This window comes from Takifugu rubripes, chromosome 16, assembly GCF_901000725.2.
Source record: "Takifugu rubripes chromosome 16, fTakRub1.2, whole genome shotgun sequence".
NCBI classification, from domain to species: Eukaryota; Metazoa; Chordata; class Actinopteri; order Tetraodontiformes; family Tetraodontidae; genus Takifugu; species Takifugu rubripes.
The window spans coordinates 1,557,295-1,584,486 of NC_042300.1; the positions used below are offsets into that span (position 1 = coordinate 1,557,295).

Sequence of the window (27,192 nt, forward strand, 5' to 3'; positions counted from 1 at the left end):
GTCACTTCCAGCTGTTTCACTTACTAAAACAGATGAGCTCAAACACAAGTTGTAATGTTTGATGCTAAGAATAATCTCTCTATGTTGGGTCTCGTAAACACACCACTGCACCGCTGTTAGTGCCACACTAACCAGCTACAGCTCAACGCCTCTAAAACTAAGGAACTGGTTATTGACTTTGGGAGGTCCAGACCAAGACTGCAACCAGTACTGTTAGAGGGAGCTGAGGTGGAGGTTGTGTGCTGTCCTTTTAAGCTACTGGAGATGTATTTTCTTGGAGGACAGTTTCTGTTATTTCGTTGTCATCGGCTGGCTCCTTTACGGCTCATGGATTCCAAGAACAGTATAGATCTGAGCCAAGAGGACAAGAGAGCAGCTGGGGGCCGTCCTGTCTGATGCATGGTACTGATAGATGAAGAGCAGCGATACTGTGCAGACAAACATACACTTAAATATGAGTAGAACAGCTCATGCATCCTGTTTTATGTTTGTAAAATGGAAGAAATCACATTTCTGGATACTGCAGTTACTCAGTAGTGACTAGTTTATGATAATTACGGCCCTTTCTGACCATATTGTAATTGTGTCCACATCTCAAACGTATAAGCCTGTTGGCCAAAGCTGGACAGAGACCGTTGGGACGCTAGCACAAGAAAGCAAGCTTTTGACTGTTCCCACCATTATGAGAGGGCAAATCTTTGGTTTAACGCAAACCACATGACCGATAGGACAACTGCGCTAATGTGGTGGGATATTTCACAGCTAAGACAGGGAAATGAGAAGGTTTTAAATGTTGCTGCCTGTTCACAGCTAAAGTTCATCCCTAAAGCTAATGTATTGTTATTGCTGCAGACCAATAAAACATCCACAGGTGCTCTTTATCACACACAGGTGAGAGTACTGAATTCTTTCTGTAGTCGCTCATTTGTTGCTTTTTTCATGTCTTTGGAACAGCTGAAGTTGCACAAAATCCAATAGCATCCGTTAGCTCAAAAATGAGTGATGTCCACTGCAACGATTCACATTATGCTATTATTTTTTTTAAAAAAGAAGAAGAAAGTAAAAGTAAACAAACAAAAAAAACGTGTTTATTCATATTCATACAATAAAACCAATGCTTGATTGAGATTCATCTTTTTAAGGCTGAATGTTAGTATGACTTTCTAGATGAGAGTGTAATGTTGGGTCTGACTCTGATGTCCCGCTGATCTGCAATCAGAAGCTGGAGGCGTTCGGCTGTGGGGGTCAGCAGCATCACCGCCTCCACATTTAGCCCCAGGAGTAAAATGAACCAGACACCACTTAATTTAGTGTACACACACACACACACACAGCACAAGTAGCCCAGCTAACAAAGCATAGCTTCCACAGAGCTGACACACTGTAAAACACACGTCAAAGACAGGAACGCTCCTCTGAGGACACTGTCAGTAAAAGGCTTCGGTATCGGAGCAAAAATCCCTGTTGGGCACGTTAGACCTTCTGCACTTTCTTTCAAATTCAAATGGAGGCAGCATGAAAACAGCCCCATTTCTGCTGCCATGGAGGCAGCGGGTAGATCTTAACCTCCATGAAGGTGAGCGAAGAGCAGAAAAATCTACCTGTTGTTACACCAAACCCTAAGACAGGTAAGAAAAAACTACTCAAATGGAAAATGATTTGCTCCTGTCTGCCTCAGTAACTGCAGACGAGTCTCTCAAATGACTTGGCGATGACCTTGACTTACACGCTCACCAAGAAAGTGTTACAGCAGGACTGTCAGGGTAAGTTACGAGACCTGGGACATCGGACTGGAGGCCTGGCTGGAAGAATTCCTAAAATAAACATAACCGCATCCAGCAAAAACCACTTGGAGATTTTTCAGGTGGCTAAAATTAGAAGGTTATTAACAGTTCAGTGGTGAGACAAAGAAGAAATGACGACTCTACGGCACAAAACGTGATTAAAGGATTGCAAACTGCTGATATAAACTTCCTGTTTAGCACATCTGTGTCAGCACTTCTATTGTGAGGGTTCGTTGGGTTTGACGACTTCTGCGAACTGCGATTTTTGCTGGTTCTCGCCATCTAAAATCCCTTTAATGCCGGTGTAACTAATTTCATGGCAATTTCATCAAACGCTTGCGGTTGCTCTTAACTCTGGCAATCGCCGTCTCATCTAATCTGCGCTGCAGTTGCTTTGGAGCCGTCCAGACATCTATCAGCTGTGAGTGATGGTTCGCGTCTGTGAGGGTCAGTTATCCAGGTGGATGAGCTTTGGCTTCGTTGCAGCACCCTGATCCATCTGAGAGGCTGCTTGGGTTTGAACAGATGGCCCTGGCTGCTATGACACACTTAACTGTGGGGTGAAAGGGGGTTAAAGTGAAAACGAGCTTATCAGCCTTTCTAAACAGAAGCGGTGGGGCTGGAGGAGCTCAGACAAGAGCAGTTTTTCTTCCTCTAGACAGAATCTAAACTCATCCCTGAGCTCATGTTTTCTAAAGGATTCTTTTCTTTTTTTCATGCTTGTTTTCTGGCTCCTTTTTAGGTTAGAAATATGGGCAGTGCTTACGTGGAAATTAAAAATAATATTTGTTCTGGGAGCTTTGGAAAACAGCGCCGAGCTTTGCTGAAACTCTAGAGCAACGTTTCTCAAAGCGATCCAGAGCCACTTTCCATTCTGTCACTTGTTTCTTCCCATTTCTGAGGTTCTGACACTAAGTGGTTGTCCAGCCAAAGTCACCAGAGGAACCTGGTCCTACAGCAGTTTTGTTACCTAATGTGTGCTTCTCAGTAGGACGTGTAACCACGGCAACATTAAGCTGGGGCCTGTCTGGACCACTGCTGCTGGACCTCCGTCTGTCAGCGATCGGTCCCATATCTCTGCCTCCTGATGGGTATAATCCTCTCTGACCATTAGCATGTTTGAAGTGGATCCAACAAACAGCTTTGTCGGTGTTTTTTCCAGGAGGACGTGTGTTGAGGTCATCCGTCCACTCATCTGTCTCCAGTGTCCCCCCTCACCTCCACAGCTCCGCCGCCCTGCTGGTCATTCACGCGCGTCGGAACAGCCGTATTTCACGTTGCCCTCTGCTCCCTTCAGCTCCTGCCACTGAGATTTACCACATGGGGAGGGAGCCAAAGGAGCAGGAGGCCGTGTAGGAAGTTCCCCATCACTCCTGCTCATGATCAAGCCTGTCGGGGGAAACGTCAGGCCGGCCTCAAGTGGTTTAGAGATGCGGTTTAAAGCTTTAATCTCAACAGGTTGAACATTATTTCAGTTGAATCGCTGATGTCAACTAGGGTGTTTTGCAGCATCGGGGGAGGGGAGGTGCACGTCAGGAAAGTAGGACCATAGAGGTGCATCATTGGTTAAGAGGCATTCGGATTCTTTCAACACTGTTTTTTCAAGTGTTGTGTGTGTTGGCAAAGGAGCCTTATACTCACCCACACAGATCCGGGGAGTCGAGCGCGAAGGAGCAGGTGAGGAATGAAGCCATGGCGTCGGTTTAAAAGAGTGATAAATGGGAAGCAATTCTTCAAGGTGCAGGATGATCAAAGGCGCGTTGAGGCCTGGGCTCCCTTTATGAGTGCAGCAGCCATCTGAACGACCCCAGGATCAGAGGCAGAAAGGCACTTTTTCCACAAGTGCACGCGCGTCTGTCCTGACGAGGAAGCTGAACTAATCCAGTCCGGACTCCTCGGCAGTTTCCTGAAACTCAAAAGGGCTCCTGGTTCTAAAGAGGGTTCCTGTTATCAGCCACAGTCTCCTGTCCCGATGGTGGACATGGAAACATGGTCTCCCATGAGGGTTCCCTCAGAGACAAACATGCCCTTGTTTGTATTTCTCTGTGTTCATTTCAGCCCGTCTGGGTGCTGGAGAGGGAAGCTGCTGCCGCCAACAGACCGAAAGCTCTGATTAATGTTGACAACGTATTGAAATATTGAAGATTAAAGGTTATTTTAAAGATTGGAGGTGTTAAGGACCCAAAACTCAACGTTCTACTATCCTACCTGTTTATATTTAGAGATTTGCCCCAGGTCCCAGCTGATATTTAGCACCCTTCCTACAACAGTAGCCATAAATAGAGGGTAAATTTTGTTAAATGAGCCCTGACAGCAGCGTCCCAAATGCACGCTCTGCCTGAAGAAGAAAAGAAATGTGCATCCTCCAAAGAAAACGGGACATTTGTTTGCCCGGAGGGTCGAAGGTCAGCACCATGTGACCTCTCGTCTCTGTTTGTTCAGTGTGTCACCACCTGGATCTGTTTCTGATTGTGGAGGCTGACGTGAAATACGCCTTTGTTGCCGGCGGGAAGCCGTTTATTTAAGGGCCCTGTGGAAAAACAAGTTGACAGCAGGCCAGGCTGTCAGAGCGCACGCAGCCGTTGTGGTGTGCACTGCCAGCGCGGCGCTCATTGTCTTAGCGCAGACAGATTGTCTTTCTCCTCTATTCATCCTTTTACCTTTTCTGGTCCTTTTTGTCCTCCTGGTCCTTCCCCACGGCTGGATAAGGTCATGGTCCTGGTCCCTGTCTGTGATGGAGCTTCTCACCACTCAAGGAAAGTTATGTTTAGTGTTCTCGGCTCATTGTTTTGGCTTAATGGCCCCTGTCTTTGACTGTTTTCTGCTCACTTTTTAAAGTGGTGATAAATCGAAAACACTTAATAGACTGGCTGGATGAAGGAAGACTGTGGCCAACTCTTTTCACTGGCTTTATGACCTAAAAAACGAAATGAAACAATATCCAAAGCAGCTGTTTTGTTAGATGGCCAACTTAATTTGATGAAACACCATCAGAGCGGATGGAGTGAGTTATTCACGTCCGCTTCAGACTAATCCCAAGTGAGGTTTTCTTGTTTGTAATGCCTCTGGATTCTCAGCCAGGGATTCCCTGCAGTGGATGCTGTGACTGCAGTTCCTGGCAATTGCAGATGGAGTCATCCATTTTTACAGGCACCAGAGGGTGACAAAGCGCTGCGGTAAGAGCTGCAAGGCGCCAGTTTCCCCTATTTTACACCACCCATTAATGATAAACCGCCAACACAGGAGCAGAACTCTGGGGCTGCTGTTCTACAATCACCACTATAGTGGCAACACAAATGCTTTTCTTTGGATAAATTCTATTCAGGAGCTCTAAATAAAATAACACTTGCCTTAAAATCACTCATATGAAGACTACTGATTCATTTATTTAGGTTTTTTTGATGGCAGCAGATGCTAACTGATGCTAATGCTCATTCAGACTGATGTAACCTTTCTCCAAAGGCTGCTCACAGCTTTATTTAGGAAGGAATATTAGTTTATTAAACTAATGTAGTTAGGCTAGTAGTTTATTATAACTCACCTTCAAACTTGGGGTCCACACAAAATTAAAATAAATGTTTCTCCTTTCTCCACATCATTCCCCATTTTTCTGATATTGAGAAACGTTTAATTTAACCCTGATATGACTGAGATGTTTTTACGTGATCGGTTAATAATTCAGCATGAAGATGATGGTTGTGTCAAAGCTGCATTTGGTTGTTGCCGATCATGTTGACTGACACGAAATGAAGGTTGTATTTCTAGTTTGGAGGAGCAAAACCCAACCAGCTCACAGTGAACCATTAGAATACACACACACACACACACACACACACACACACACACACACACACACACACACACACACACACACACACACACACACAGCCCCTCTGGTCAGCATCTGTGCTGGATAAATCCAATAAAATGCATTATAAAACATACATGGATCAGCTCACTGTTGACCCTGTGCATGTGGTGGATTTTGAAAGGTTCCAGGTATCCTGGAAAGAGAAGCATTTGATATGGTCACTGCTGGAAAGCATTAGCAGAGGTTAAGGCAGTGCAGTTGGAGCAGCAATAGTCATCTCAGCATCATGGCTCCAGCATCACGTTACACCTAACACACATCCCATGATGTACGTCCTCACTACACCGTTGATATGCAGTTAGAGTCTGAGGACTTCATGCTTTAAAACTGTGAATGGCCCAGATTTCCATTGTTTAAATCCTTTTGCTATTAATGGTCTCATCATTGGGAAGACTGGTGCCTCTGGTTGAGAAGAATGTCCTGGATTATGTGAGACACTCGTATTTTGTCTTTAATCAACAACACAACAAAGGAAAGACAGGAGCATCAACTCTTAATTCTTTGATTATCAGGTTCTTCTTAAATCTAATCTCCATTGAAGATCATGAGAGGAGAGACGATGCCCAGCTCCGCTTTAAGTTCTCCTCTCTTTGGTTATTGGACTTAAAAAAGTTGCCTTTAATAGTGGATGTTGTTGATGTGATGAAGATTGTTGAGCCGCATGAGACTGGTAAGTACAGGTGTGCTAAAATGTCACCTCTGGAAAAGGTTGTGTGAGCACAGACGGTCTAAAATGGTGCGTCTGCTCCCCTCTGGGCTTCCGTCACTACTGACCACAGCTGCACACCTCCGGTCTGGTGGACCAGCCGCTTTGCTGCTGCCGCCAGGAAAACATGGAGCTCAACACGCTCAAGACTGCAGACAACAAGGTGGAGTTGGGGGAGCGCTCTTCCCCAGCCGGCCCACTCACGATACGCCAGATCTCCATGACAACCGTGCATTCCTGCATGTCTCCCAAAGCTAGGGTGTGTTTGCAGAAGTAAATAAGAAGTACGTGTCGTCACAGGGTCTGCTAGCACAATTCTACACTGCTGTCATTAAATGGTCCCCAAATACACATGCGCGCGCACACACACACACACACACACACACACTTGTCATTCCACTGTACCACCTTTAACAAATCCTATTCCTCCCCTCATACCAGTTTGCACCCCACATTGATGATCAAGTATGGACGTAATTATGATTTAATATGAAATTAATGTAAATGTCCTTACATGTATGGTAAAAAATAACACATATTTAAGATCATTTTTTTTCTGTCAAGAGCAATACTGCTAAAAGCTGCTCAACTTCAATCACATTACTCTGAAGAGTATTTTGCTGATAAATGCATTATCTTTGGGTTGACACCTCCACAAACGAATAGACAAGCACGCAAAACTCACACATCTTTACACACACAACACACACACCCTGAGTGCTGAGGGGAGCGAGTCAAGCTTGTATTTAAACAGAGTGATCTCATCCTGAAAGATGATGTCAGACTTCAGATCAGGGATGCTGCAAAGCTCCTCACACTGTTATACAGGCCATGAGTGTGTGTGTGTGTGTGTGTGCGTGTGTGTGTGTGTGTGTGTGTGTGTGTGTGTGTGTGTGTGTGTGTGTGTGTGTGTGTGTGTGTGTAGGATTAGACTTTTAAATCAGAACATAAGGAAATGACTGCCTTTCATATCTCGGCACACACACTTTCATTGCTGCTGGTTTGCAGAGATTCCTAATAAAGGAACTTGACTTCCTTTCATCCCTTCTCAGCTTTTTATTCCATAATTTTTTGGAACATCCCATATTGTCCCACCGGTGTCTCCAGTAAATTTCCACGGCTTTTTTATTGGTGCCTTTGCCTTTTTTCTTTTTTCTTCCCTGAATCCTGAATAATGATTAGATTGTGAATTTTATCATCTTCCTTCTCCACGTCCACCTCTCTCTCTCTCTCTCTCTCCCTCTCTCACTCTCTCTGGTGATCTCATTTCCAGTATATGTGTGATCCTGAATGTCCCATGAATGTCTTTCCCGTTAGTAGGAGACAACAGGACACACCCTGATCTCCGTCCTGTGTGGTGAGCTCTTTAATCTCGGTGTCCCTGCTCAGCAGGGGGGCGTTATAAGAGGCGTGTGTGAGCTGTAGGGAGGATCAAAGGGCGACAATAAATGCTCCAAAAAAATAAAAATAAAAATTAAATTGTGAAAGCCAAAAGCTCCAAATGCCATCTTTGGTGCCTGCAGCAATGTGGCTCTTCTGTGTCGCTCAGGTAGATTAGGTAAAAGGAAATTACCCACAATACTACAGGGTCATGCCAGGGTCATTTCCTTCTGGGGCGGAGTGTGAATAATCGAGATAAAATCAGCAAGGTCTTTGATTCCACACGACTCAAACACACGCAAACACGCTTGTTCTTGGTAATCACTTTTACCAGAGTTGTGTCAAAGAGCGGCAGCATCATGTGCTTTTCATTATATGTGCAGCGAATCTCATGTTCACTAACTGAGTTAAACATTCAAGTAAACATCTAAAAAAAAAAGCGGCGGAAGGCATCAAAGTACTGTAAAAAATGACAGTAGAGGAAAATGTTTGAATTGAATCATCTAAATTGTGTTTCTCACTATCTCATGCACAGATATGTAGATTTCAAACAACAGAGTACACAGGTGCAACACGCCAGTAGTTAACAAATAAGGAAATATAATTTGCACGTGTTCCACACTGCAAAGACTTTGTACTATTCCCTTTAAGACAGTCAGCACCTAAATTATTTAGAATCATCGAGCTGGACTCCCTGCTGGGAGACACACACACACACACACACACACACACACACACACACACACACACACACACACACGCACACTCCCTCTCTCGCTCTCTTCTCAATCCATGCATAATACACACAATTTTTCACACACTGGTGCTGCATGCAGGAAATCGGCGGTTGTACCACCCACCCTACAGCACAACACAAAGAGTGGAGGACCCGCCCCTCTTTCCTTCCTCTCTTCTCTCACTGGCTTAGAGCATCAGATGCTGGCAGCACCGCGGACCAATAATGCGTCTCCATGGTGATGTCATGGAGGCGCCTCTGATGCTGTTGCTGATGCTGTTGCCCGGTGCTCGAGTCCGTGCATCCAGTCGTAACCGTAGCTGCCAGTCCACCACCATCAGCAGCAGAGGAGACCGAGGGGTGAGTCTCCCACCGGCACACACCCACCCCCACACACACACAAACACGCACATACACACATACTGTATGGCCATCACTCGCTGAGACATCACATTTGAACCTTAGATGCATAAACGGTGGCTGATCTATTTTGGGGATGAAGGATAGGCTGCATTGACAGGGTGTGTGTTTGCGTGTGTATGTGTGTGCGCATGTCTATCCGTGTTGGGGTGAGGATGGGGCTGTTGTTCCCCGCTCAAGGGGAAAGATCGAGAATGAACTCAGCGTCCCTCCAACCTGCTGGCCGTCATTCATTATTGATCCTCAATATGCTCCCTTGCAGCTTCTTGTCTGCTTTTAGGGAGACGGGAAAAGATGGGGGGGACAAGATGAGGTGGCATAGCGGAGGCCTGCGTGGGGACGGGAAACGCATGAGGGAAAAGACTAGGAAACGACTAGAAAGACTCGGACATATGTGACACCAATAAGAGGTTCTATAAACCTAAGAATTCCCCATTTGTTTAGGGCTTGAAACAAATCGCCACGCTGCTGATTTCAGCATCCGCAGCGTCGTTCCTCGGCTTTATTAGATACGAGTAGAAGATCTCTGAAGGTGTGTAACAGGAACCAAAACCGTCTGGAACTGTGATGCTTGTAGTTCATTCCTCTTCACTAAACCCTTTGTTTTCGGTAGATAAATCAGTGACTACACTTAGCATTAGCATCTCAATCTCTTGTGTTTTCCCTTCCAAGCACACAGGAGCAGTGCATCAAATACATTACAGTTCCCATGGAAACTGTCACTCGTTTCTCATTTATCTATTTATGGGAAAACAGGATGAAGAACTTTCTCTCACAGCAGGAACTGATGGGGAAAATGATGATGATGATGATGATGATGATGATGATGATGATGATGATGATGATGATGATGATGATGATGATGATGAACTTTAAAGTGCGGCTTGCTCAATGCAACACTAATAGTGACGTGGTCGCTGCCTTCAGGGTGGTTGAGTGCCACCCAGGCAGGAATCTCTCTGCTCCTCCATGCTCCTCGTGTCCTGGAGCTCATCGTGGCCACGTGTTCCCACAGTGCAGTTGCTTCCTGCCTCACACTCTTGCAGGAAGCAGTGCATTGATCTGCGGTCTGGGACGCCAACACACACGCTTGCGTGGGAGCCCGAACCTGCCTGGCTCCGTGCACCCTTGTGTGTGTTTCATGACGCTGCACAAGCAGCGTGACCTTGTGTGCTAGTCCCAGCGGGGACCGTCAGCAGGAGCGAGTGTTGGCCGCTGCGTCACAGGTCGCCACATGTCTGGCCTGCTGGAGCGAACCCCAGGGGTGAACACACGCTGGCGTTGAAGTGGTTGTCCAGGCCACCACCAAATAAATCTACAGTTGTGAAATGTGAAACTCTGTTTGTTCACATTTGGTATATTATTAGAAATTTAGGCAGGACAGGATTGTTGAGTTTCTTGTTTATTATGTGACACTATGGCACATATATGCTTCCAATATTAAATACACTATTATTAGTTGTATTTCAGATGAAGTTAAGACATTTTATCAGCAACATTTATGATAAATAACCTAAGAGGAACTATCCATCCATCCATCCATCCATCCATCCATCCATCCATCCATCCATCCATCCATCCATCCTCTACCACTTATCCGGGGTCGGGTCGCGGGGGCAGCACAAGAGAAGCCCAGACTTCCCTCTCCCCAGCTACTTCTTCCAGCTCATCCGGAGGGATCCCCAGGCGTTCCCAGGCCAGTCGAGAGACATACAGTAGTCTCTCCAAAGTGTCCTGGGTCTTCCCAGGGGTCTCCTATTGGAGGGACATGCCCTGAACACCTCACCAGGGAGGCGCCCAGAGGGCATCCTGACTAGGTGCCCAAGCCACCTCAAGAGGAACTTAAGAGGAACCTTAAGAGGAACTATTTTACCAATAATTTCCCAGGTGTATGCAATGAATCAGCCAAACTGGAACTATAGATGTTCTACCTAGAGTATTTAGAATAGATGTGTTTGTTGGAGGAGGACGTGCAGAAACCCGTGCTAGAAGATTAAAGGGAGCAAGATGAAGGCCGGTGGGAGATTTGGGGTGTTTTCTTGCAGACGTAGCAGATGTTTGATCACATGAAGCCTCCGTGTGCTTCCCGTGTGGTGGGACTGTCTTCCACCAGGCGTGTGCTTGCTCCAGTATCCTCCTTCTCTCCATCATGCCGTGCTCATCCCATATTATGAGCAAAACCCCATTAAAGGGGGTTTCAGCTGTGTGGAAGTGCTCCGCCAGAGATGGGCTGAAGAGGGAGACGTGGTTGTGATTAATGTACGATCGATTGTTGTGAGCGCTAATGAGCCACAGAATGACGGACTAGTCTCCATCTGCTTATGCATATTTGCTCTTTTGCTTCATTTATCCAACGTGGGTGTAAATAACGCGTTTCCAGTCTTATGCAATCTCAGTTCTGGGCTAATGCTACGCTGTTGTTACGTGTGATCCATTTGTCATCCCAGTCCTTCCTCTCTGATTTCTGCGTGTCTCTCTGACAGACTCGGGCAAGATCTTCAATATTTCTGCAGAGTAACACACACTGAGGACATGACCCTTGCAGGTACCGATTATGTAGTCAGAAAGATGTTTATTGTCTTTAATGTTCCAACTGTGAGAGTGTTGCTACAGCTGCAGGGGTAAATTACAGCATCTGGCCTTGAGTCCTTGTGTTTGAGTCAACACAATGTCGCACGGTTTGTGTGTGTGTGTGTGTGTGTGTGTGTGTGTGTGTACGTGCGTTTTCTCCATAGCCTACAAAGAGAAGGTCAAAGAGCTCCCCCTGGTGTCTCTTTTCTGTGCCTGCCTGAACCCGCGGACTATTGAAAACCCCACATACAAAGCAGAAGGTAAAAATAAAGCACTTAGACATTTAAAATGAGAACGGATCTCACGGCAGGGGGCGGGGGGGGGGGGGGGGTGCACACCACATAATGGATCTTCATGGGCTCAATCCAATCCCTCAGATGCAGTGGACCTGGGCTGGTGCGTCATGAAAGATGTGGAGGTGATCGAGCTGAACAAGCGGGCATCGGGCCAGGCCTTTGAGGTCATCCTCAAGCCCCCGTCCTTTGACGGCGTGCCAGACCTCAACACCTCCATGCCACAGCGCCGCGACCCGTCCCTAGAGGAGATCCAGAAGAAGCTGGAGGCTGCAGAAGAGCGACGGAAGGTGAGGCCTACATTTTGCAGCTAATGCAGCCAACAGAACATTTCTGAAGTCCACCATTTAGTATCGCTGTCACTCAAGCTGCTGAAACTAATCTTAGCTGACGCCATTTTGCTACGTCATAATTCACCATCGCCATTACACATTAAAGGTTTTCCACTCTTGCAGCATTGTTTCAACCATAAGCATCCAGACCTGCAAGCATTTTTCTCTGTTGTTGCTCTCCACTGCCCTCTAGTGCCAGGAGGCCGAACTGCTGAAGCACCTGGCAGAGAAGAGGGAGCACGAGCGCGAGGTGATCCAGAAGGCCTTTGAGGAGAACAACAACTTCATCAAGAACGCCAAGGAAAAACTGGAGCAGAAGATGGAGGCCATCAAGGAGAACAGGGAGGCTCTGCTGGCTGCCATGTTGGAGAGGCTGCAGGAAAAGGTGAGAGGGGCCTGAACAAAGGCCCAAATAGTGTGGGAACTATTTAACGTCACATCTGCCATTCAAGAACAGAATCACAGCTACAGTACAGAAATGTGGCATGTGATGTGAACAGGCTTCACATGGCCTGGGAGAAGATCTCAAGGCTTCATTGTTGCCTTAATCCGTTCCATCTGTCTCAACTTTGGCACCTAAGACTACCGTGACCTGGATGAGGACACACCTTTTCTTTGAAAAGACATCCAGATCTTTTAATGCAGGTCTGTTATAGGAGGATAAACATCTGGGGAAAATGACCCTATATAACAGCCTGGTCCTGAAAACATATTTTACAGCTTTTCAGCAATAATGAATCCCACATGAATCACATAGTGGGTTTATAAATCAAATAAATCCAGTTCATGAATATTACATGCATCTGTTTTCAGATCACTGCTTTGTTGATGCTAATCTATGCAGGGATGCTAATGGCTCTGATGTCTGTGTGTTTGCCAGGACAAGCACGCTGAGGAGGTGAGGAAGAACAAGGAGATGAAGGAGGAGGCCTGTCGGTAGACGAGGGGGGAGGGAGGAGCCAAAAGAATGTTTCCTTTTTTGCCGTAAAAAAAAGAAAAGAGAAAAAAAGAACTCAAAAGCAGCTCGGAAAAAGAAAAGGTAAAATGTGAGTCTTCACCTTTGATTGATGTGTTGGTTTTGAACCAGAATTTAGCCTGTTAAAGCATACCGATGTTAGCTTTTTTCTAAAATAAGCCGGTGATGGCGGGTTGGGGGGGTTAGCTTTCTGCATGTTAATTTAGCAGTGCCGCTAGAGTTACCTTTTTCTTTCTGGGAGGATTCCAGTCCACCATCATAATACAGCGGCCATTTTGCCCTGGGAAGCTCAAATGCTGGTCTAATATTACATTGTGGGTGCTCCGTTTTAATCTGCCATATTCACCTCCTGCTTCACCAGAAAAGACTTATCAGTAACAGTTTTGAGTGGCATCGAGCCATATTCCTTACAGCATCGTCGCTAACAAGCTGGCCAGGCACCCAATGTTGGCCTTTATGAGCAAATGTTCATGCAAATAAATGGACCAAACTTGCATAGACATCGTCCCACCGCGAGAACAGTTCTTCTGGTCTTGATGCAGCGTTGACTCTCTGGGACCTCCTGAACACCTGAGACAGTCAGCAGGCCTGGAGGCCTCGTAAAGGTCTTAATGATGATGAAAGTGGACCTTGTGCTTGGTTTCTGCATATTAACCAGTCTCATTGTTGAAGAGGCTCGTGCCCCTCAGGCTGTGAACATGTGTCAGGACAGTGGCCGATGGGTCCCGATGACCCCTGAACCCTCTTTCCTGTTTCTTAATCAGGAAGCAGTGAAATTCTCATGGTCCATCTATGTTCTACCACTTTTCTCCTCATGAGAGATTAACTCAAAACAGCATTTGAGCTCCTCGAGTTGGAGGAGGAACCCATAAAAAAAAACCTGCTGCCATGACAAAGAAGCTATTTTGAAGAGGAATCCAGGAGCCGACCACATCCAAAAACCCAAGCTAGCGTAAATCTGCTCTGGGTCAGACTCACTTTACACCTGGGTGAATAAAAAATGAAGAGTCCAGCTTTTGTCTCAAAAATAAGAATTTAAGCAGGTTTGTAAAGTGTGTATGTTTTTTTCTGGCAGCTTCAGGCTTTGTGTGAAACTGTAATGTACTCGTAGATCAGTGACATGCATTTGAACGTCTTAGATTAGAGCATTGAGCACTCTGTTTTCCATGGAGCACAACACTAAAGCACACAGGCAAACATATAGAACACACAACCATCGCATCACAACAGGCGAGAGGACGCAGGTGCAACACATTCCATCACTCACATCTGTTTGGATTTTAGAAGGGACTTTAAAAGGAAAAGGCTGACTTGTTGAGTCATACTGACTTGATTTAATTGTCTTCAACTCTTTGCACTGTAGCGGGGGAGTCCTAACAGCGGGTTTGCAAGTGTAACTGTGTTGCTGTGTATCCAAACGGCTGAATCGACATATTGAATCTGTTTGGCATGGTCAGTAAAGACAGCTTAACCGAACTCACCTGCACTCTTCTGGTCTTCATTTCATTTTTGACCCAAAGTTTTGATGAACTTCTGAGGCCGTATAGAAAATGTGCTAAAAATATAATGTTAATAGAGATTTCTCATCCATTTAGCAAGAGGAAACCCTAAAATATGCCTAAAATATCACATCAGCAGTCCAAGAACACTCAGACAACAGAAAATATTTACCTTGACTGATTTACATTAACTGACCCAAAATGTTAAAGGTATTTTAAATTCCAATGAGCTTCAGCTACTTCATTATAAAATGTAACTGAGGGAAAATGACACCCTTTCAAATAATAATTTTATATATTTTTTATTTGTAAGTCTTCTTTACTAGTAATTATAGCAGAAATGGGATTCATAAGCGATTAACAGAGATAATACAGATAAAACAACCACAAACAACAAAAAACAAAGAAATATGGGCTTCAGTTATTTAGAATTTCTTTTATTAACAACCTTTGGAATGTTGTCATAAATAGTAGCCTTCATGATGCTGGCTCTCTTAGCGATTGTTGCTATCTGATGAGAGATGGAGCTGCCATGAGCGACAGACACAGGCAGCCGACGGATGAGCTGCCTGTGTGTCACTGTTGGGGTATAACAGTGGGCCTGACACAGGTACACCCCACCGAGACCACCGCCGTCCTCAGCTGGAACTCATATTTCTCCCTTGAACTTCTGCCTTTCTTCTTGTTCGCCTTCCTTTGCTTCGGGACTCTGGTGGCAGTTTGGAGAGGCAGGAAGTGATGTCAGTTCAGGTGAAAATGGTGTTGGTAGATGAGAAATTGAGAAAATGAGCAACATCAGGATCATCAGCTACATAATCACACGTGAATAGAAGGCAGAAACCTCCTCCTTAGCTCACCGGTGGAGGACCAGCGTAGGATAGTATATGGGAGCAGCCTCCAGGGCTGCGTCCTCTCCCTCGCCCCGCAGGCTCAGACAGCTGGCGGTCAGACATTGAGCGCTGTAGATCCACCTGGGGAACCGAGATTCCTCAGAAGAACCTCTGGCAAAGAAAGGAAGAAGGCAACATGAGGGATCTCCTCCATTTGCGAATCACCGAAGGGCGGCAAACTTTTCTGGATCGTTTCGCTGAACAGAATTTTCACAACGTCCTGAAGGGCAGCTGAGAAAAGGCTCTTTGCCGGGGCCTCACGTGTATGTCCACGGTGACAGGGACCTGTTTGCCAGGGACGGGGCCGTCATGCTGGACAGCTCAGGCCACACCGAAGGGTCTATCTCCAGCCTCAACCTCCTGCCTTTTGGTCGGCTTTGCTGCCTCGATTTCACATTCCTGGCGGCGTGCAGGAGCGCAAGCAGGCCCAGCAGGAGCAGCGTTCCCGACACCTGGACCGCAACAAAGGCTGGACTCAGACACCCTGATGTATCCTCCTGCCTTTGTTGTCTGGATAGATGAAAGGTGGAATTTCTGCTCAGAATGTAAAGTCATCGGTAGAACTCACCACCTGCATTTCTGTTCTCGGAGCTGAAGTGGCGCTCTGCTGCTCTGTGTTTATATATCCACGTTACCAGCCCGCTTCAGGGTGTCGACGAGACCTTTCCCCACATTTCCTGGGTGTCTCCATTTTCTTTGGTTTCGTTTCTATGCGATTCTGCCCCCTCTCGCTCGCATTGCCGTACAACAGATGACACAACAAGAGCGTTTTTCTCTCCACACCGCACGTTGTGAGTGAGAACGGCATCGCGCTCTCCTCCCACGCTCAGCGATGTAGGTCACAACCAGGCCTGACCTGAAATTCTTGGTTTCTGGTAATAACTCAGCACATTTATCAGCATCAAGCGCCCCATGACTACATTAGATAAGGCGCCTTTGAGCCGGAGCAGCTGGTCTGGGAAAATAAACGATTTTAGAAAGAGTCACTCCACAAGAAGGATAATGGAAGGGGAAACCTACGTTAGGACCACCTGGTGCGTTAAAGCTGTCGGACATGATTTGTTTGGTTGAAGAGTAAAAGTAAAAACTAAAAAAGACAGCAGATCTTGAGACAGAGATCAGGGAGAGCACTCCAGTGGTGACCCACCTCCACCTCCGAGCTATGGATCACAGATCTGTGAACCGGATCTCTCCCTGGTGGAGGGGCCGGGCGGTCCCTTTTATCCAGGTAACAATCTGGTGCTGTGCCGTCTCTACTGACCGGAGCAAATGAGTCAAAGTCAAAAAGAGGTAAAATGCTATAAACACCATAAATTGTGCTTCATAGTTTAGAGAGCTGCTCTGAACTGTGGGAAATGTACAGGCCCACACACAATAACGCCCCAGTGTCCAGATCTTTTATTCTATAATTCAACTGTCCCCCTCAGCAGGACAACGTCCAGATTGTCTAGAGGCCAAATGAATCAGACACGCCAGAGAAGGTCCAAACAACGAAGGACCTACGGGACTGTGGCACATTCACCAAGGTCCTGCTTCCGCTAAAACAAGGGTGGACGCCGAGGATGAGCCGTCACGGAGGCCCGAGGACGTCAGGACGCTGAGGACCTCAGCTGAGCATCAGAGCCCGAGGACAGCGAATATGATGAGTGGAGCCAACCTGGCCAGTTAATGGATCACAAACAGCTCTCCTCTAGACTGCTGTCCTAGTGAGAGGATTGCCGCCAACATCTGGCTGTGAACACGTCCAAACATCAAGTCACTCTGAAGCAGGACTCAACACAACAAGCTAAATATATCTGCATCATTTTGAGCTTTATTTATGCGTGTGACGAAGACCAGCTGTGATCCGATGTGAGAAAGCAGCAGGCTGACTTTGAACTGCGTATTGTTTGAGTCAGCCACAGGTGACTCACATTTTCTGACCTAGAAACTGCAGATGCCGCTTCCTCCCGTAGCTCCGTCTCCCGACCGACTGGAGCCCAGATCTGCTGGTGAACCTGAGAAGATGCCGCAGACACCCAGAAAAGTACAGTGATAGGCGTGCACATCTATACAGATGGCACCAAATTCATTTAGATATGCACAAGGCGGCAAAAAAGGGTGTGAAAATTAATGAATTGATTTAAACATGCCATTTTGAGCCAGGAGCTAAAGCTGAATCCATGTAGATGTAACACCAGATGCAAAGCTCCCTAATTTCGATAGAGACGCGTGAGCATGTGAAACTGTGACTGAATATACATACATACACCTACATATATATGCATGTAAAGTACAGAGGAGCAGTGTGAGCTTTACTGACAGCTCTATCGTTTATTAGGACGCTCCTGATGTTTATAGTCACATCCAACACAATTTCTTGGGTCATGGTGGGTCCATGACAACCTCATGGAATGTTGCATATTTTACCATCAAACACTTATCTGTAAAATAGGGAGAAATAGGTTTATATTTTGAATTAGACTTCACAAATGGGTGGAAATGTGTATATTTTTTTAAGACTACAGAATTTCAGATACATACCGGTACTTAGTATTTTACAAGCATGGTTGCTAGTTAAGATGCTATTCAGGCTTTAGGGCAGGAATTTTCATTGAATATGACCAAATAGAAATAATCCTGACACCTTTTCTCATGACTGTCAGAGGTTACACTGCAGTGAATCCACTCGTGCCATTCCCAACAAGAATTACATTTATTTTTTGCTAACAACTACAGTCATTTAATATTTAAACATGTCAACTATGTACAAAAGTGGGCAGTGCTGCTGGTGAATCAACTTTTGCAAGAGTGAAACAATGCAGCACTGTCAGTGCTGCAAGAATGTGGGGAAGGGTGCAACCCTTCCTCCTCTCGGTGTGAATATACATGTTTGTTTGCACCAACAGTCTGCAAAAGAAAACAGTGATTACAGGAACCTAAACGAGCGTATAAAAAAAAATAAAAAATAGAAGGTTCGACTTTTTGCTTTGCCAAGTTACAACTGAATGGATGTTACGTCTGTGCTGCTTTTGATTGCAACATGACATGTATGTAAAGAGAAGAGCACGTGAATATGGCAGAAAAGAGAGTCCATCCTGTTCCTTTCAGCCGTCTGGGCTCAGATGAGGAAGATGATGTCATCCGACAGCATGATCTGGTTGTGGTCCTGCATGTGAGCCAGAGCATCTCGGACTTCTGCCTCGCTGAAGTGCTGCTCGCGGCCCTTGTTGATGTCATCCATCAGCGTCTTCATCTTCACAGACTGAGCGTGAGCAGACTGGAAGACCGCAAACAGTGATGACTTGAATTCCTTCAGCCTGGCGGAGGAAGAAGAGAGATTTGTTTGTTTGGATTTCAGAAGAATCTGCAAGATTCACGAAATCCCGCACAACCACACCCACACCCACCTCTCCTCTGAAAGCGTAGCCCCATCAGCCTGTGATGTGGCATCCATAGCTTCCTCACCATCCTTTCGCAATTTGGTTGGCTTTGATGTACCAGACTGAACTAAAACAAAGTGAAAACTTGATTAAAACTTGTGAGAAAGACTTTCCGGTCAAACCATTTGGAACCCGACTGGTTTCCGGTGTGTGACTGAAAAACGCAGCTCTCTGCTGCCCCCTGGTGGCCATCCTGTTTTATAACACTGACAATATCAGTCATCTGACTTCAACCACTGCGCCAACCAACTGATTTTGCACAATTATTGCTAATGATTTCTCATTATTAGATTTTTGACGCCGTGATAATGTCTAATCTGAATTTACACCCCAATCCTTCAGATTGTTTGATGAGCTTGGGAAACCATTTCTTTGCCTGTCTCCTTTAGAACTTGTTTCACGCAAAACTATTGGAATTGTCATTTCAAGTCTGTCAGTAAGAATATTTCCTTCACATTTAAATGTTATTTTCAATCACATTTTTCCAGAGTTTCTAATGCATCTGGAGAAAGAAACTGACCATCCATCCACTTGCGGTGAAATGTAGGCTCAAACCTCTTGATTAGAAATGGATTCAGTCACTTTCTACCAGTGCATACTGCAGCAGATTTGTGGATTTTGAGTGCTTACTCTCAGGGACGTCCTGGTCTTCGCTGAAGTCATATGGGCTGAGGGGCTCACTGCCCTGAGAGCCAGCGTGCACCCTAGAGGACAGCTTGTGTCATTACAGCCAGATTCAGCATTTTCATTTTGCACAGATCATCAGAAACCCTCACCTCTTCCTTCCAGCTCTCTGCGAGCGCTGGGTGACCAACGCTTCCGCCTCCTCCTCCTCCGAGTCAGATTGCCTCTCCTTTCTAGAGCGTTTCTTCTCTTTCTCCAGAACCTGCAGAATGAGATCAGCTAGCGTCGCTCAACCTCATTGCGGATGTTTCAGGCAAAACTCAAGCATTCGTTGTTGCCCGTCTGACCTTTTTGAAGTAGGCGTACTGGACGAGCTCCACGGCCACCTCGGAGTCTTCCAGCTCCACAGCTTTGCTCATCCGGGCCTTGGCGTGCGCTGTGGAGAGACGGATCAAGGTCTCCAGAGTACGGGCGGTCACCGGAGAGGTCTGGCAGGATGAGAGGGAATACACAAGATTACACAGTCTGAGCGTCCCTCAATGTTCCCCACAGTTGGATACCAAACAGTTTGTAATATCATGATTGATTGATGGATTTTGACTCCAGCCTACCCTGGCGATATCAGTCCCCATCTGGTCTTGGCTCCGCAACCTTGAGTATTCTTCTGCGATGTGATTGGCCGCCTCCTCCGTCAGCACAGGGGTCACAGCCTTGGCGACATGAATGTACTTCCTCATGAACTCTTTGCTCACCGTCTTCTCCCTGGAACAGGAGTCGTTAGTCTTCCGGTTATGCAAAAAAGAACTTCTCTGCACCCTTACTTCTTCCTCCTGTTGCCATGCAGCAGGTTGTTGTGCTTCTCGTAGATCTGCAGCTCTTCCTGCTCTTCTGAAAAGCTGTCTGGGTTGTCTGTGGTCAGGACATCAACGGTCCCTCCCAAAGCCATCGCTGTCCAACATGAACGGGAACCCCATCAAAACTTCATCACAACATTTTGGAGTGGCCCAGAACACAGTTTGAGGACCCTGGTGTACCTGCTCCCTCCTGCTCCCGTGGGTCACGGTAACGGTGCATCCTCAACACGTGGTCCGAGATCTCACGGTCCTGCTCAGGATCCATCTGGTCCAGCACGATGAAGAGGAGGTCGAAACGTGACAACAGGGAATCCTGGAGGCCGATATTTTCCATGGGGGTTTTATACTGGTCATACTGGAACAAAACAAAAGGAAAGAACCTTAGAACCACCGAGAGCCCCTGACGGATCCCAACAAAACGGATCCCAGTTTGAGCGCTCACCCTGCCGTAGACCGGGTTAGCAGCAGCCAGCACGGAGCAGCGGGCATTGAGGCGGGCGTGGATGCCAGCCTTGGCGATGGTGACGCGGCCCTGCTCCATCACCTCGTGAATGGCGGTGCGGTCCATGTCAGACATTTTGTCAAACTCGTCTATGCACACTACGCCACGGTCAGCCAGAACCATGGCGCCCGCTTCCAGCCGACGCTCGCCTGGGAAAGGCAGATGAGCAAGAGTCAGGAAACAGGCGCATCCATGAATGTTGTACCTCCACAACGTGGTGGATCGTACCGGTCTCCTGGTCAGTGGTGACCGCTGCCGTCAGACCGACCCCAGACGAGCCCCTTCCTGTGGTGGGGATGGCCCGTGGCGCCGTGTGGAGAACGTACCGCAGCAGCTGAGACTTTGCTACCGACGGATCACCTGGTGAACATGCACGTGTGTTGAGAAACGACCCTGGGACCCGCTAAGGAATTACGGAAACACATAAACCAAATATCTGGCTGTACCGATGAGAAGGATGTTGATGTCTCCTCTGATGCGCGATCCGTTCTCCAGCACCTTCTCCACTCCACCCAGCAACAAGCAAAGGATGGCCTTCTTTATGTACTCGTGCCCGTGGATACTGGGAGCCAGAGAGTGAGCCAGCTGCTCAAACACATCCTGAGGAACAGGAGAGACGTCTGAGCTAGGAAGCGTTTTCACCCAAACGAGTGTAGGAGCACAAGCGTGGGATCGTACTTTACTGCGAGTGAAGTTCCTGATTTTAGCAATATCACCCGCTGAGAAGGTCGGCGACATTTCTTTGTTCATCTGCTTGACGTTGCAGGCAATCATGATGGTCCTGGTTACAAAAGTTTAATCGAGTTTAAATATCAAAGCATAAAAAGCGACTGGGCGGCTCATGCACGCATCAAAAAGACATTTAATGGCTCACCTGAATGTACCTGAAGTGAATCCACCTTTCTTGCTGGGCAGGCAGCGGTATGTCCCGACAACCTGCACGCGGTCTCCAGGTTTGACCATGTCCACCAGGTCGTTGTCCAGGATGATGTCTAGAGAGCGGGGCAGCTGGCCGGCTGGGGCCTTCTCTGGCATCTCCTGCACGGTGATGGTCTGGTGGTCCTTATAGATAGAGAGACCAAACTCTGTCTCCAAGGGGTTGTTCTCTTCATCCTGTTACAGAGACGTGAGAAGAATATTAATACTAAACCTCTACATTTGCCCTATTCATTACGGCACTCTTTGGAAAAGAAAAAATACAGGAGGCAATAATGCAAAGTTATTTGAAATGACCTTCGTAGGATAGATGGCACTTGAGGGGAAGGCATCCAGCGACGTCATGTCTGTGTATTTTCTTTCCATGGTCTTCTTCGTGGCCGGACAGTAATGGACGCTGCGCACCACTTTGGGGCGAACCAGCGAACCTACAGAGGAGGGCGGTCATGTTAGAACTGATATACCACCATTTAAACGTCTTAAATTGCCTCCAGAGGTCACATTAAAATAACGTACACTTGGTGATGATCCCCTCAACACACACCATGTTGCCCAGCAAGCGAGAGGTCAGCGTGCGAGGCGTTACGTGTTTGGAGCCAAAGCTCCCCTCCAAGCCCACATAAAACTCTTCATGTTGTTTGGCGTAAGTGGCGTCCACCGAGGCCACAAGGTCCTTAAGGGCTCGCTGGAACGCAATCAACTCTTGAAAGGCAGTGTTCATAAGCCTGATGGATAAAAGAGAGTTAATTGGTGACCACCACCAGATGATACCCCAATTTTCCTCACATAACACAAACTGCAAGGTTTTTCCAATCACTTTCAATATTTGAGTACAATTATGTTATCAGAATTACATTTGAAATCACATGCATGAAGATTTTCATCATTCTTGAGCAACTCTCACAGTGAGTCCATGTTGGCACAAAGGCTCTCTTACTTTGCAGCGCGGCCCTCGTTGCGTCTCCTCAAATCGTTGATGTTGACGATCAGTCGAGCTTTGTTTTCGCTGATCATGTTCCTGATCTTGTTCTGGTAAATCCCCTGGTCTTGCTGCGGAAATCGGACAGAGGATTGGTACCGTTTAGTTTTAGCGGTTTAACGTCATTCATGAATGGATCTCAAAGGCTTCATGAATGGATCCCAAGGGCGAAACAGACTCAAAAACGGCGATATAATGGACTTAAATTAGATTTTATCAATGTGGTAAGAATTCAGAGCATCACAACCTGAATTAAATTTGACTACAAACAACGTTCCGGTAAAGAAAATAATGAAATATGTTACAGCTTTTATTATGACCGCATGGGCACAAAAGTGTGAACCCACTTACATCATCGTCCAGAAAGTCAAGATAGTCCCTTTGAGCCTCTCTCATCTCGTGGTCATCCACCATGTCGGTCGCCATGATTGCCGTTTATTTATTTGTAAAATGTAAAATGTAAAATGATTAAATCGGAGCTCGGTAGTCACTTCTTGGCTGCCGTCAGGTCCTCTGAGAGGATTTCGCGCCACCGCGTGTCCCGCCCAAGAATATCGTAGCTCATGATTGGCTAATTTACACAATTCAGTTTCCTGTTCCGGCGGATGGCCCCGCCCAGTCAGAGAAGTCGCGCGAAAGTAAAGCAGGAAAAGGCGGGTTAGAACAGGAAACGGGCTGACGTCGCGCTGTCACGTGATTTAGATTGTCGTCATATATTTAACCATATTTCGAAGAGTGTTTAAAATCTGAATTCACCACAATTATGGTCAAAATCTATTGGCAAATGTTTCACTTAAATGTCAGTTTACATTTTTTTACAAACTAGAATATTTAATATAAATGATACATAGCCATTTGTCAGCTATATACAGAGCTTTTATGCATTTTGTTAACCTTTCAGGCTATTTGTTTAGAGTTTGTATTTATTTGGTTTTCGTTCCTCTGATCGCGGTGGACAACACGCTTCAAAACACGCAGCTTTTACTTTGAAGGCTGCCGGATAATAAAGGATTTTATAAACGAACAAGCACTCACGTTTGTTTGTAACATTCTAATCTTTCAAACGTTTGCTTTGTTGATTTAACTGTTACTTTTCTTTCTGTTGGCAAATTTCATCCTGCTGCTTATTGAGGAAACACTATTTGAAAAGGAAAAATCTCAAAGCTCGCGGTTGTAACTGTTTCATTGAAAATACTCTATTGATTTCTTAATTCGAACACAGAGATTTCAGCAGTTTTTCTTTTAGGACAGATTAAGATTAATGTAATATTGTGGCGATGATAATCTAAATGTATGGGTTTAGAAACTTTCAAAGGTATGTTGTGGGCGTTCCCGGTCAACGTGGCCCCGCCCTCCGCCCCCGCCTCCCTTCTGCAGCCTCTGAAGCACCTTTCAATCTCAATATGTGTTAGTTTGCAGCTCAGCCCACAAGTTACTTTATATAGATCCATTCTAATTTATTCTGTAACACCGGAAGAACAACAGGTGTTCTGTGGATCACAGCAGGTAAGCTGATGTCTATCAAAAGTGGGATTTTTATGAGACTTTTAAAGGGTTTTAATCGGTGCTTTTGTGATGCAAATAGTTGGATCGCAGTTCAGTTTCGGCGTTGGCAAGTCTAGAGTTCCTCGAAGTTTAGTTGTCAACACAGAAATCCAGACATTCGCCTTTTTCGGACCCTTCCTAGGGTTTGGAATAAAGTAGTTTTAGATCTGCGGTTGATCCACTGCGGTTGAAAAGTTAAGAAGGTATTTTTTTAGGAGAGACGGGTGAGTGAAGGGTGGAGGCGCACCCTTGACTGGAGACACATGAGATGTTTCACAGGGGTGGTAGTTATGGCTCTATCCGCTCATTTACTGGGTTTACCTGCCAAGAGAATCTTATAGGTACGACAACATACCTTAAATGGGAGTTTGGGAGAACATAGAGAGCATTTTGCATAATTTCCAAGAGCAGATCATGTCGGAAAGGGAATTGAGAATTAGGTTGAGCTGCCAAATGTGAGAATTAACCAAAGAATTCCTTATGTGTGCCTGAGTTTACGTTATAACCGTCCCCCCTCTTGTTATAATGGTTGGATTCGAGTCAGGATAAACTGCAATTGTAAAGTTTAAAAACAAAATAAACCTTCTTCTAGATTTTATATATTTTTGATTCATTCTTATTTAGAATATGTAATATGATATTTAGTACTGTGATTTTGCAAATCTCAGATTCAGAATTTGTTTGAGATTTATTGCATCTTTCAATAATTACAATTACATCATGGAGAGGACTAAATGAGGGGTGGTTCATGGTTCATGTTATTTTCTCTATGCATTATTGATTTACTGTCCTATAGAGAGGAGGAATATCACGAAATACCTGAACCTCTCAGGGCAGATTTTTGAATGTCTGTTGGTTATGAAGTAAAGTCTTTGTACATGTATATATGTATGTTTTTGTGAGTTTTCTATACCAGTATGGATGTTCTAGTCATGTCATGAAAAGATTTTCTTCTTTTTTTCTTCTTGTTTTGAATTGAAGACTCATAATGCAGACCAGGTTTGTCTTCTGAGGCTTCTGAGGTCAATGCTCACTTTGAATAAAATGCTAACTGGTTGTCTCCCATGGTGTGTCCAGCCCTAGAGATCCGTCCGCTGCCTCTGCTGCTCTGCCTCCTTCGCCTCGGCCTCGGCCAATCATGTCTACACCCATTCTGCAGCGTCTCAGCACTTTGACTCTGAGCATCAAGCACGTCAACCGCCTGCTCCGCATCGCAGACTACATGCCTTTCTCCATCCCTTCACCCAGTCCAACAGTCGGGGTCTCCCAAGTTCCCACTCTGTTCCAAGAGCCCTACATCCTGACGGGCTATCGCCCCACCGGGCAGGACTGGTCCTGCTACCTCTTCACCCTTTTCCAGAGACACAATGAGTGCCTGAATGTGTGGACTCACCTTCTGGCTGCCCCCATACTGCTGATCCATTGGTGGGCCAAAGTAGAAGCCCTGGGGTTTACCCTGAACGCAGCTTCTCTGCCTCTCTATCTCTTTTTAGTGTCTTCCCTCACTTATATGTTCTTCAGCGTGGTGGCTCACCTTTTACACTCTCACTGTGAACATTCCCACTACATCGTTTTCTTCCTGGACTATGTGGGCGTCGCTGTTTATCAGTACGGTTGCTCTCTCGGACATTATTTCTACTCATCAGAAGCAGCCTGGAGAGAGAGCATTGTTGGCTTGTTGTTTCTCCCGGGTGCTGCCCTCTTAGGATGGCTGTCCTGCCTCGGCTGCTGTATCTCTAAGTTCAGATACCAGCGACCGTACCCCTGGCAGCGAAAGATCTGTCAGCTGATTCCTACCTCTGCAGCCTACCTGCTCGATATCAGCCCGGTAGTCCATCGCCTGTTCACCGTCTCCTGGAGCCAGGAGCCCTCACTGCCCTTCCATGCACTCCAGATTGCCTGTTTTCTGCTGTCCGCTTTCTTCTTCTCCTGCCCCATCCCTGAGCGCTTCTTCCCAGGCCAGTGCGATTTTGTGGGTCAAGGTCACCAGATATTCCACGTGCTCTTATCCCTGTGTACGATATTCCAGCTGGAGGCTCTGTTTCAGGACTACGCCCGGCGCAGGGATACAATGGTGGAGGTATTCGGAGAAGGACGGCTGTGGTGGGCTTGTGTTGGCCTCCCGCTCTTGTTTCTGGGCTGCTTGATAACAGCACTCCTCACAATGAAGCACGTAAAAAATCATCGAACAACTACAAAGAAGGACAAATAAGTTGTGTGAATGTGAGAAAAACAGAAGGGTGTCTTTCCTGTCAGAACCTGTATTTATACAAGAATCCATTTGTATCTATGGGAAGAAACTCTACTGAAGTTTGTGAACATTAAAACATGTCATAGTTTGGTGTGTGGCGTATGGCTGAGTTTACATTTTCCTGTCCGCCCATGCAAATGCTGCTGATAGCAGAGCCTGTTTTTAAGAATGCTGATGCTGGGGTGAACTTTGTAACCATTGCTGCTGCAGAAATAAAGTAGTATGTAAAGTCTTTTCAGACTGCTGCTTCTCAGGTTGTATATTTGACGGTGGCATGGGGCTGAAAAGGCTCCCTGAGGTGGGTGTAAAAGCAACGGCGTGTTGTGAGGACAAACGGGCAGATAGTGGGATTTGGCAAAACAAAGAGGCTTTTTGAGGCAGGGGCAGAAGTTGGCAGAACAGTCCTCATGCATGGCTAAAGTCCACTGGCAACAATGGTGTGTGTGTGTGTATTTTCTAAGTTGGAGCCAAAATACCCATTTCACTTTGCCTGGCTCTTACAACTTCAACGGTATGTTTAAATGGTAAGACTTGGCTATAAGGTTCAGGTTAGCGTAAGTAAGTGTGTGTGTGTGTGTGTATGTGTGTGTATTGAGGTATAGTAGTCGACACAGTGGGAAC

At 46.1% G+C, this 27,192-nt stretch overlaps 4 protein-coding genes across 5 annotated transcripts; 2 read left to right on the forward strand and 2 right to left on the reverse strand.

Annotated features, from left to right (window-relative positions):
* The first annotated feature begins 8,690 nt into the window (after positions 1-8,690).
* Positions 8,691-14,545, forward strand: stmn4 (stathmin-like 4). The gene is made up of 6 exons (XM_003971358.3): positions 8,691-8,837; positions 11,381-11,442; positions 11,633-11,728; positions 11,846-12,051; positions 12,287-12,478; positions 12,974-14,545. The coding sequence occupies exons 2-6, from the start codon at positions 11,430-11,432 to the stop codon at positions 13,031-13,033; spliced, it is 567 nt and encodes a 188-aa protein (XP_003971407.1). The 5' UTR covers positions 8,691-8,837; positions 11,381-11,429; the 3' UTR covers positions 13,034-14,545.
* A 439-nt stretch (positions 14,546-14,984) lies between these two features.
* Positions 14,985-16,218, reverse strand: il17a/f3 (interleukin 17a/f3). 2 transcript variants are annotated; one of them, XM_029849870.1, is made up of 4 exons: positions 16,030-16,218; positions 15,720-15,910; positions 15,426-15,569; positions 14,985-15,277 (listed from the first exon to the last, which is right to left on the reverse strand). In XM_029849870.1, exons 1-4 carry the CDS (start codon positions 16,033-16,035, stop codon positions 15,145-15,147), a joined length of 474 nt encoding a protein of 157 aa, XP_029705730.1. In that variant the 5' UTR covers positions 16,036-16,218; the 3' UTR covers positions 14,985-15,144. The 2 variants fall into 2 exon arrangements, with proteins under 2 accessions (XP_029705730.1, XP_011610026.1); XM_011611724.2 differs by having other exon boundaries at positions 16,027-16,215.
* A 1,872-nt stretch (positions 16,219-18,090) lies between these two features.
* Positions 18,091-23,339, reverse strand: mcm3 (minichromosome maintenance complex component 3). Its single transcript, XM_003971367.3, has 17 exons — positions 23,127-23,339; positions 22,734-22,846; positions 22,313-22,521; positions 22,094-22,224; positions 21,735-21,973; positions 21,539-21,641; positions 21,307-21,460; positions 21,089-21,220; positions 20,801-21,009; positions 20,539-20,713; positions 20,326-20,452; positions 20,116-20,266; positions 19,852-19,992; positions 19,657-19,766; positions 19,511-19,584; positions 18,848-18,947; positions 18,091-18,757 (listed from the first exon to the last, which is right to left on the reverse strand). The coding sequence occupies exons 1-17, from the start codon at positions 23,199-23,201 to the stop codon at positions 18,559-18,561; spliced, it is 2,442 nt and encodes an 813-aa protein (XP_003971416.2). The 5' UTR covers positions 23,202-23,339; the 3' UTR covers positions 18,091-18,558.
* Positions 23,340-24,146: 807 nt separating this feature from the next.
* On the forward strand, positions 24,147-26,811 carry paqr8 (progestin and adipoQ receptor family member VIII). Its single transcript, XM_003971368.3, has 2 exons — positions 24,147-24,281; positions 25,398-26,811. The coding sequence occupies exon 2, from the start codon at positions 25,459-25,461 to the stop codon at positions 26,530-26,532; it is 1,074 nt and encodes a 357-aa protein (XP_003971417.2). The 5' UTR covers positions 24,147-24,281; positions 25,398-25,458; the 3' UTR covers positions 26,533-26,811.
* The last annotated feature ends 381 nt before the right edge of the window (positions 26,812-27,192 follow it).

Bases quoted from the DNA above. Each gene is read 5' to 3' on its own strand.
- il17a/f3 (XM_011611724.2), bottom strand. The intron at 15,570-15,719 runs GTGAGGCCCCGG...TTTCTTTGCCAG, and splicing joins CTGTCACCGTGGACATACAC to AGGTTCTTCTGAGGAATCTC. The intron at 15,278-15,425 runs GTGAGCTAAGGA...AACTGCCACCAG, and splicing joins CCTACGCTGGTCCTCCACCG to AGTCCCGAAGCAAAGGAAGG.
- stmn4 (XM_003971358.3), top strand. The intron at 11,729-11,845 runs GTAAAAATAAAG...CCAATCCCTCAG, and splicing joins CCCCACATACAAAGCAGAAG to ATGCAGTGGACCTGGGCTGG. The intron at 12,479-12,973 runs GTGAGAGGGGCC...TGTGTTTGCCAG, and splicing joins TGGAGAGGCTGCAGGAAAAG to GACAAGCACGCTGAGGAGGT.
- paqr8 (XM_003971368.3), top strand. From the start codon at position 25,459: ATGTCTACACCCATTCTGCAGCGTCTCAGCACTTTGACTCTGAGCATC.
- mcm3 (XM_003971367.3), bottom strand. From the start codon at position 23,201: ATGGCGACCGACATGGTGGATGACCACGAGATGAGAGAGGCTCAAAGG. The intron at 19,993-20,115 runs GTAGGCTGGAGT...TCATCCTGCCAG, and splicing joins TGGGGACTGATATCGCCAGG to ACCTCTCCGGTGACCGCCCG. The intron at 19,767-19,851 runs GTCAGACGGGCA...CTCATTCTGCAG, and splicing joins AGTACGCCTACTTCAAAAAG to GTTCTGGAGAAAGAGAAGAA.